Source organism: Parasteatoda tepidariorum, chromosome 10 (genome assembly GCF_043381705.1).
Source record: "Parasteatoda tepidariorum isolate YZ-2023 chromosome 10, CAS_Ptep_4.0, whole genome shotgun sequence".
NCBI classification, from domain to species: Eukaryota; Metazoa; Arthropoda; class Arachnida; order Araneae; family Theridiidae; genus Parasteatoda; species Parasteatoda tepidariorum.
In genome coordinates, this window is record NC_092213.1 from 55,746,168 (window position 1) to 55,756,926 (window position 10,759).

Consider the following 10,759-nt stretch of genomic DNA (forward strand, 5'->3'; position numbering starts at 1 on the left):
ATATATATATATATAAATAAGGCTTACTTCTGTTAGCTAAGAAAGAATGATATCCTATACGAGTTCTATATGGGAATTTTAAGATTAAAACTGCTTAAAAAGTTTACTTTGGGTGGTAATTCAATTTCAGGTTTAGAAAGTAACTTAAGTAGGTAAAACAAGTTATTTGATATTAATAAGCACAATTATTTATCGTTTTAAAATTTATTCCTAACAAACAAGTCAAGAAATCTAATTTTAAAGTTTGATGTGTCAGAAGCTATTCGATATTACATTCTTTTAATTAATGTAAAAATTTCTTTTTCATTACATTCTTTATTATTATTCTTTTAAGTAATGTAAAAATTTCTTTCATTGCATTCATTATAATTACATTCTTTTAAGTAATGTAAAAATTTGTTTACCTTACAATTCACAATTTTGCGACTGTAATTAAATAAAATAATAAAAAATAATGAATATATGTTGAAAGTTATTTGAATAAACAACTTGTTTGCCCCGATGCCCACAAAATTCTTTATGGCATAATAGCAAAATAGCATGATAGCATTTAAAAATTACAGCTGAGTTATAAACGCTTAAACTTTGGCTTTTTTTTCAAGATTTCCATAGGCGAAAAAAAACCTTCGTACAAATCCCTTAAAATAATAATTTTTGGTTTCCTTTTTAAGCATAAACTATTATCCAAATAAATAAATAAAAGTTTAGAGACAGCACAATACTCCACCTTTAGCTATTCATAGAGTAAAAGAAAATATTGAAAGTACAGAATTGAATGAACTTGAGGTTAAATGAAAGATGATTATTTTCATTTGCCACAACCAGTTTCCATTAATCATCGGTCAGCAAACCAAGAAGGAGACAGATGTGTTATTTATAAGCGTCATCTCTAGGTGAGAAACGAACACAAAGCCGCCAAAAAGAGTCACGATATTTTGTTTCACTTTTTTGGCGTCGGGTGCTTTGAAAATATATTTAAATGTAATTATGATGCGATAATTAAAAGTAAATAAAGCTATATTAAAACATTGTAAAAGAGGAACTAAAAGCTGTAAAATGTGTACTTTCTTTAATCAACTCGTGTTTTTCTAGGAATTTTTTTTTATTAAGTATATTGGCGAGAATTAAACAATGAGTAAATGGAAAATATATTTTCAAGGTGGCAGTACAATTCAGAGAATGTTTTTCCAGGAATTTTAAATAAATCATTTTTTATTTTAGTTTCTGCATTGTTTATGAATTGAAAAATATTTTTCGAACATTAAATAAATTCATCAAACATAATTATTTTTCCAAACTTTTTTTTTATTATATTGTCACAGATCTGATATTATGGATGTAGTTACTGATTAACTTAGGAAATAAAATTACTAATTTTTTCTAAAATTTTTATTTTATTATATTGTCACAGATTTGATATTATGGACATAGTTTCTGATTAACTTAGGAAAGAAAATTACTAATTTTTCTAAAATTTTTATTTTATTATATTGTCACAGATTTGATATTACGGATGTAGTTTCTGATTAACTTAGGAAAGAAAATTACTAATTTTTTCTGAAATTATTATTTTATTATACTGTCACAGATTTGATATTATGGATGTAGTTTCTGATTAACTTAGGAAAGAAAATTGGTAATTTTTTCTAAAATTTTTATTTTATTATATTGACACGGATTTGATATTATGGATGTAGTTTCTGATTAACTTTGGAAAGAAAATTGGTATATTATTAGAATATCTTAAGGGTAAAATAATAAAACGTAATTAACGTAACTCTTTAATAATAAAACGTAACTCCTTAAAATAATAAAACGTAATTGCCTGACAATTCTGAGAAAAATGCATTTTAAAATGTATGCCTAATTTACCTTCTAGTTAAATCTTCACTTCCATAATGTTGCAGTGGTTTCAGTGCAGTAGTTCCCAAATGGTTTTCCGAGGAACCCTAGGGTCCCGTAATTTATTTACTATTTGTGTTATTTTTATAAAATTATTGAAGTAAATATGCAGTGAAAAAAGACATAGCAAAACTTGTTTATTGCATCAACATTTCTAGGCGAGGTTTTCAATTTAATATAAAATGACCAAATTCAAGAATAACGAATCATGTTTCTCCGATTACTGTTTTCAAATTTCATAACAGTTCTTTTACGACAACTATAATTCAGCTTATTTTATTCATTTTCAGCTAATTTATGCACCAGAAACAAATTCAGAATTAGACTAAATACCACTCTAGGTCTGCCTATTCCACTTTTCGACATAAAACTTTCAAAATCTTTCGAGATCTTTTTGAATATTAATGAAGCATGTTTTTCAGGAAATCAGCTTCAAAAACGTATTTTATGCAAACAATCCTTTATTAATTGTGATAGATTTCAAATAATTTTGTGTTTTCAATTTTTCCATGATGATTATAATTTTGATTATTATTCACAAAAATATAGACTATAAAATTAATTGTAAGAATCTAGCAATACATAAGCACTATTTATTAATATCATTATTTTTATCATTACTATTTTATTCAAATATTAAATTATTTCTACAAACTAAATAACAAGAAATATCTAATATCGTGAAAAGTGTAATAAATAAAATTAAATTGTATTTAAACTGTTGGTAAACAAAAAAAAAACTTTCACTGCTTACGATTTGAGCATCTAGCATGTGCTTAGGCATACTTATCGCCGCAAGACCTCTGCGCAATTACAGAAATGGAGATTTTAACTAGTATTTGATACATGCTTGAATTTTCAAATTGGTTTTTCTCGAAATTGACTGGTTATTACCTTCTATTATGTTAATGGGTGAACGCTCTTAAAGTAAGGTGCTTAAATAACATCAAAATTGACATTATATACCAAAAAATAACAATTTCAAAAGACAGAAAATAATTTTTTCGAGGAATTTAATAAATAATTACATAATTTCAGTCGTATCTATAAAAGAGCTGTAACTACTTTAATTTAAAAATGCAGGTAAATTTTAATTACAGGTACATTAAGCTAGTCAGCAATGAGGATCAGTATTGTTTCATTAACATTAATTACAGGCAGGGTAGAAATAATCATTAAAGGATATTTAATAAAATATTCAAAAATCGTTAAAATGTATCGTTTTACTTTCATTTAAAATCGTTATAAATTTTAATTGCAGATGCACAAGGCTAATAATTAATAATGCAACGTAAGGTGTAAAGTTTACAATTGCTTTTTACATATCGTTTTATCATTAATATTAATGATATAGCATCAAGAAATAATCGTTTAAGGATATAACTGCATTTTCATCTGAAAATTTTGATTAATTTAAATCATATATGTGAAAGACTAATTAGTATTAATGAAAAAGAGGATGTGATGTTTGGGATTTTTCTAAACACATTGTCTCATTATCAACACTAATCACAGGGTGACAATTGTTAAAGGATTTAATAATGATGAATGATATCATTTTATTTTCATTTAAAAATGCTGATACATTTTGATTGTAGATAAGGATAATCAGTAAGGATGAAAAATCAGGTGTAAAGTTTGCGATTGCTTTTTATATATCTTCTCATTATTAACATTAATTACAGAGTAACAAGAGATAGCTTAGACAAAGTTTAAGACTAAATATTTTTGTATCACAAATACATTTCAAAAGTTTTTATTCTTCTTTGGCGACCTAGTTCCTTGAAAGCTGAAAATGAACATTCCAACAAGATTCTACTTTATCGTACAGGTGCATAGCATTCGAGAATGATGCAAGGCGCATTTTGTATTTTCCTGACTTTCTTATATCACTAGATTATCCACCTTACTCACTAGATTTGAATCCAATAGATATTATCATTCCGTTTATCTTGGAGAGAAGGGTTTGAATTAAACTTCAAATAATTTTGGCATCACAACAAAAATTCTTGAGCAAGGAATAGAATAAAATAACAATTGGCAAATTACGACCTACAGTAGAACATTTTAGGACACATTTATAGCTCTGAATTAAGATGGTCACTTTCAAAGTTTCTAAAAGGCTCACAGATAGTAATGTATTCATGTTTATTTGAAAGTCTGGTTGTAATATTTTAATAATTAAAACTATAGTGCTGTAAGCATGCAAGTTAATCCTACCCCCTCTATATGTGAACAAAAACAGCAAAAACATTAAGAGTATTAATAATAATTATGCTAAGTTGCAATATTAAATGCATTTAATCAATAAATATTATAAAGTAGTTCTAAAAAGAATGTTTTTAAGCTGGAAAAAAAATACTTTATTGCCTATTTAAAATATGATTTAAAATACTATGAACATTAACCGAAAAAACTTAAAATACTGTTAGTATAAAATAACTAAAATAAAAATTAATAAAATAAAATAACTGAAATAATAACTAAAAGAAAATATTACTTAAATGAAAATATTAAATACTATGAATATTAGCAGAAAAAACTTATAAATGCAGCAATTACTTTTAAAATATGCATTACGTACTTACCAATAATTGATTCGTCCACGGTTTGTTTTGTCATTTACTGTTTTAAATACACAAAATTATAAACGTTAAAAATTCTAAAGTTAGCACGAGCGATATTATTTGTTTCTTTATGACGTAACAATTTCAAATGTTATTTTTTACTTCAGTTTAAATAGTGTTAAAACACTTAAAATTCTAGCTTTTTCCTTGTAGTGCCTTTACAACCGTAGAGTAGACTTCTAAAGCCAAATTAGGATTTTTAAGCTGCACAGTTTTCCACTCCTCCGTTTTTTCAATTACCGGGAACTGTTCACTTATATACTTCAATGTATGTGATCTCAGTTGTCCATCATAAAGATTAGAACATTCTAATATCTGAAATGCATTTTCCACCGATAAATTTGAACGCAAATGGTTAACACACAGCTGTTTCAATGTTCGAATCTGATATTTTTCTGCAGCATATAGCAACTCACAAGCCTTGGACACAGTTAAGTCATTCAGATTCAAGTGACCACTGTAAACAAAATCTAGCAAATCACGGAGCACCTGTGGTTCTATGTCTTCAATGACCACAACACCATCTTCGCTTTCTTGCATGGGATTGGTAAACATCGCTTCAAAAACGGGAGATCTTGCGCATAGAACAATCTTATGAGCTTTCAGTACATCAGCACCGGATTTAATAGTGACATCAGTGAAGTATTCCTTTTCAAGAATGGAATGAAAATTTTTCGATAAATCTTCCATTGGATCGTAAGTAATGGAATCATCATTTGCTTGCTGTTGGACACTACTAGATCCTGATTTCCCTACCTCATCTAGGGAAGTGACACTGTCCCCACTTCTGAGGTCAGTTATTATACTTTCCGTGTTATTTTGAGGTATGCATTGTGAGATTTCCGATAGAATCCCTACAGATATTGCCTCCACCGCATTAATTTCCGGTTCAGGAGGTTTGTTAATATCTTGATGATCTTGCGAACTTTCGCCTGTAATATTTTTTACAATTTTACGAAATTCTTTTTGAATGTTTTTACGAATTCTTTTTTCCATTATGTTGATTTTTTTGAGCATATCAGAAAAATGGCAACGTCTACATCATTCAAAGAAGCAGTATGATTTGAAAGCTCTCGAACTTTGAGTTTGTATGTTCTTATCACGTTTTTTTTTTATCTTCTCTTTCTGGGAAAACATTGCATTATCAGCGATAATCACAAGCACTTCCTGCTTGTAATGTTTAAGGAATGAAAAGGCCGATCGAAAGTTAGAAATGAAACTAAAATGTTTATTTTGTTTGAAAATAACTTGACATGTAATGTTCTTACTCTAAATTAAATGCTCACTTTTTGAGTTCATAATATATAAAATAAATTCTTAACGACCAAAATAAAAATGGATGAAAATAGTTTACAGTTATATATGTTCACATCATTGTAATTAACTGTGAAAAATAAGAATAGGTTAATAAAAATTTTTTTAATGATCATATCAACATAAGTTAAAAGTAGTTTACTGTTACTTGATTTATCATCATGATTCAGCGTAAAGAAAAACAGGAGACAAAATTTTTTTTAACAATCGTATTAATGTAAGTTAAGAACTTAGTTCATTCAAAGTTAATTGATTTATCACAATGATTAACTAGTAAAAAATGCAAAGGAGAGGCAAAAGTAAAGTATTGACGACCATATAAATGTAAGTTAAAAGTAAGTTACTATTTAAAACCATAATTAACTGTGAGAAGGATGAGACAGGGGTAAAAATGGTTCTGGTTCATATCATTGACAATCACTTCACCGACTATTCACTATCATTTTTTCGATACAATCACTTCGCCAACGACTCATTTCGCCGATTCGACTATTTCGTTGAACAACAATTTCGCCGACACAATCAATTTAATTTTGATTGATATTTTCTGTCTAACTTTCTTTATTGGTAGCACGATATTTTTTCGCTGATAAACGTTTTGAAATTGTTTGACATTTAACGTGCATTATTATTATTATAACATTATAAATATGTTATTAAGTTACCTACTCGAAAGTTTGAGTATTTCTAGGACTAGGGGCAGTACAGCCATTATTGTTCCAAGTTTGAAATGAAGTAAGTATATGTCAACTTTAATTTTTGTTTTACAAAGTAGCCTAACTTAAGAATTAACTCAAAAGTGTTTAATTTGGAAAAATTTTAGCATTTAAATTTTATTATTTCAATCTCATTTTAATAATAAAATTTTATTTCATTAAAAGCTGAATTATTTTAGTCAGTTGAAAGTATTTTGATATAATTTCTTGTATTTTTTGTAGGTAGAAAATATACTGTCACGTATTATTGAATTATTTTAACAGCTTTATTCAAATTTTCCCTTATTTTAATTTTATTTGAAGTTTAAAGTTTTATGCTTCAAGGGTGTTTTGGAAAAAAATAATCAATAATATTATAAAGTAAGTCCAACTTTATATTTATTTTAGCATACAGAATATCTTAATTGAACTTTAAAAATAGTTTAATATTCCAGAAAAAATAAAAAAATTTCATTAAAAATATTAGCTATTTTATGTATCAATTTATTATGTTCTGCTTGATATTTACTTAAAAATATTACTATAACTTGTGAAAGTTTATTGAATGAAACCCTTCTTTTTTCGTTTCTCAATAAATTTTTTTTAATTATTTGTTAAAATATTTTTTAAACCACTCCTACTTTGCGCATAAAGGGATTAATAAAATAATTTTTCCAATTAAAGATGAGGAAGACAATAAAATTTATTTTTCTTAAATCCTATTAGATTTGATACGAACCTAACAGTGCCTCGTGTTTCTCCACAACTACTGAATACACTTCTATGGATAAGTTTGGCTTTTGAGTCTGCAATGTCTTCCACTCTTCAGTAGTTTTTAGAGCAGAGAAATTCTCACAGACATAGTTTAGGACATCCTTTTTCAATTCTTCATCATATAAGTCAGCAAACTGCAATATTTGAATCGCATTAGGAATTGACAGACAAGATCTAAGGTAGTCGGTGCAAATGTCTTTTAACCCTTTGACTTGATATTTTTCTGCAACGTACAATAAATCACACGCTTTTGTCAGAGTTATATTTTTGACTTGAGCACCGTAGATGAAAGCTAACAAATCATCCAGAACAGAGGCATCAATATCGCTTATGGTCACAACACCTTTCTCACTTTCCTCCATCGGAGTGGTAAACATGGCTTCAAAAACTGGAGATCTGGCTGCAAGAACGAATTTGTGAACTTGCTGGACGTAGTCGCCACATTTAATTGAAACATCAGTGAACGAGTTCTTTTGTAAAGCGGAAAGGAAATCGGAAGACAAGTTGATTGAGGTATCGTATATTGTTTCAATTTCTTTGCTGAAATTAATATTGCTAACTTTATTCGTGATATCCTTTTCATTTTCAGAATCAGCCTCCTGACTTACTTCAGATTGAGATTGATTGAATGTATTTTTAAAATCGCCAGATTTATTTATATTTGTTAATTCCTCAATAGATCGGAAATCATCAGAAAATGCAGAATTATTCTCAGTAGTGGACTTCGATGAGCATTCTTCCGAATTTTCCAGATCATCACCAGGGGATCCCCATTCCTTCAAATCTCCCCAATTTTCTGGAGATCTTCTTTCCTCCAAATCTCCCCAATCTTCTGAAGATCTCCATCCTTCAGAATTTTTCAAATTATCAGAACGTGATCTCCATGAGCTCTCCTCAGTATTTTCCCAATCATCTAGTGAGGGATGATATTTCAATGAACCCTTTCCACAAGTGGGTTCCTCAGAAGTTAAAGAAGTAGGAGAGTTCCAATAATCATGATCCTCATAATCACGATTATTTATATTAGGGCTCCTTCCTTTTTTCTTCCCTCGCCTGTAATATTGCGCGAAACTCATTACAGTGGTATTAAACTGATCTGATTTCTCGTATAAAACATTGAAGTATTTTAAAACTTAACAGTACACCCAATAGCTGTGATATTCCATGTAGAATTAGCTTCCCCGTATTTCAACAGCCTGAGCCTTATTCATTTCGTTTCAGCTGATAACTAAAACTTATCTTATTTTAATCGTAAAAATAAGTTACGTCATTCTAAATGGAGCAAGATAAAAAAAAAGAGTAAGTGGTAAACTTCCTTTCTTATAATCAGTTCATATCGAAGAGGGAAAAAAATAGGATAATTAACTTGTATGTTAAAAGGCCAAATATTAAAAAATATTGTTTTCCGAACAAAAGAATTAAGGTAAGTCGGTAGGTACTTTATTTACTTCGCACTAGAGTTGTACAATGGAACTTTGGCGATGATCTGGGAAACATCCTTGAGGATGATCCAAAGACATGTCATCACAATTTTGATTCTCTGTTGAGGGAATGGCTTCCCTGATTTGGTAGCCGAGTGACTTGCGCACGAAGTCGAGCACTTTACTGTAGAATAGTTTACAGGGAACCGATACCTCACACCCTCGGTCCCTACAAAGACTGATCATTGTTCAATCACCCTCATTTTGACAGCAGCCAGTGATACGTGACTTCGGGGCCCTACTGGGAACCGTGTCTCTACGATCAGTCTTACTATCAGAATCAAGGATTTGAATATAATTTTCTTGATGAAAAATAGCATGGCAGTAAAAATTAATTCGGAATTTCATTTTTGCATTCTTTTATTTCCTACGTCTATTGAGAAGAGTCAAATAATAACTCGTCGCGAGCATTTCTTTGCAGTTCAGTAACAATAAAGTAGTCAGCATCAGAGAAGCGTTTGTCCTGAAAACGGGAACACAACAAGATATGATTAAAATACGTAGAGTTCTCGTTAGAACAGAGGGAACACCTCGACACCAAATAAATAAATAAATAAATAAAATAATACCATATAAAAAGATCATGTAAACGACAGATATTAGACCATGTAATAAGTCTGTATAAGTAATATTTTTAAAATTTGCAACCGGACTATGACTCGAAAGGACTCTAAGAATAGGTTCATACATAAGATTTTTCCCATGGCTTGGGTATTATGCAGATTTTCAACAGCTTATTTGTATATTTTCAAAAAAATTATAGCGAAATCAAAATAGCTTTTATTTCGAAATTAAAGGCAATTTATGTATATATGAGACACGTTTCATAGGCAATTAAAAAGAATGTCTGCTAGTAAAATACTTTTAGATAAGATTTTTTTAAGCCTAGAAAAAAAAAGTTTTCTCAATATTAAATGTTTCGAAGAATAGCTAATCTATCTCTTTTAAGAATCAAAACTTTACGATATAACTTACGTACGTTTCACGTAGTTTTCTCAATTCAATACATATGTGAGAACTGATTTAAGCAAAACTAAATAAATAATTACATTTAAACTATCAAGGAATAACCAATATGAAATGGTTTAATTTGAATATGGTAATGCAAATGTAAAGAAAAAAGTACAAAGCTACTCTTAAAACTATAAGGAAACATTTTTTTTTTAGTTTCAGAGTTTTAAGCTGATACTTCAGTTTCCTTTTTTTTTCTTTTTTAATTTTTATCTGCTTTTGTTTCCTTTGAAATTAAACATAGAAACATTTTAAAATGATGCTGCTTCCATAATAACATGTTACATAAATATAAAAAGGTAAGACTTAATATTAAATTGCACATTAAATGTTCAACGTGGAAAGAGGAAATAACTTGCAAATTTTTTTTTTAAAAAAGAGAAAAACATTCGCAATATTAAAAAAATATGCCATAATTCTGAAACAGGTTTAAGTTGATTTTAATAATGAATATAAGACATGTAAATTTATACTTTTTATAGGATAATAATTTTTCAGGTCTGCTTACTGAAAAGGGTTTTTTTCCCTAATTTTCTAATGATAAACCTACAAATTTGATAATTATAAATTGAATGCATTGACCAAAAAATGATAAATCATCATGTTTTGTTTTCTATGATAAGCATTGCGTATTAAACCAATTACAAATAAAATAATAATAAAAGAAATTTGTACAACTGTAGTTATAGCTCAAAGGAAGTTGGGAATAAATTGTTTTCGTCTTAAAATTGGAATATTGATCTCCGACCCCTGTTTGCAGCAATTTTGCACTGTTTGCTTTGCAAATAATGCTCGCTTCACGCCCTACACGTTAAACCCATTTGAAATGTGTTCTTGAGTTGTCTTAAGAATTTAAATCAGTTATTAAAATCTCTTAAACTAATTACAAAATTTATTTAGCAAATAATGAAATATATATATATATATATATATACACACAAAAATTTGACAAAAA

At 28.5% G+C, this 10,759-nt stretch overlaps 2 protein-coding genes across 2 annotated transcripts in view; both read right to left on the bottom strand.

Moving 5' to 3' along the window:
- Positions 1-10,759, bottom strand: part of LOC107439475 (uncharacterized) — a gene marked incomplete in the record, with an annotated part of 14,675 nt that overhangs the window by 1,736 nt on the left and 2,180 nt on the right. Inside the window, 1 exon segment of the mRNA XM_043045860.2 lies at positions 7,278-8,062. Within this exon segment, the coding sequence (XP_042901794.2) occupies positions 7,278-8,062 (785 nt within the window).
- On the bottom strand, positions 4,646-6,974 carry LOC107439476 (speckle-type POZ protein B; the record flags this gene model as incomplete). Its single annotated transcript, XM_016052100.4, is given in 1 exon segment — positions 4,646-6,974. A coding segment is annotated over 1 exon segment (882 nt). The 5' UTR covers positions 5,547-6,974.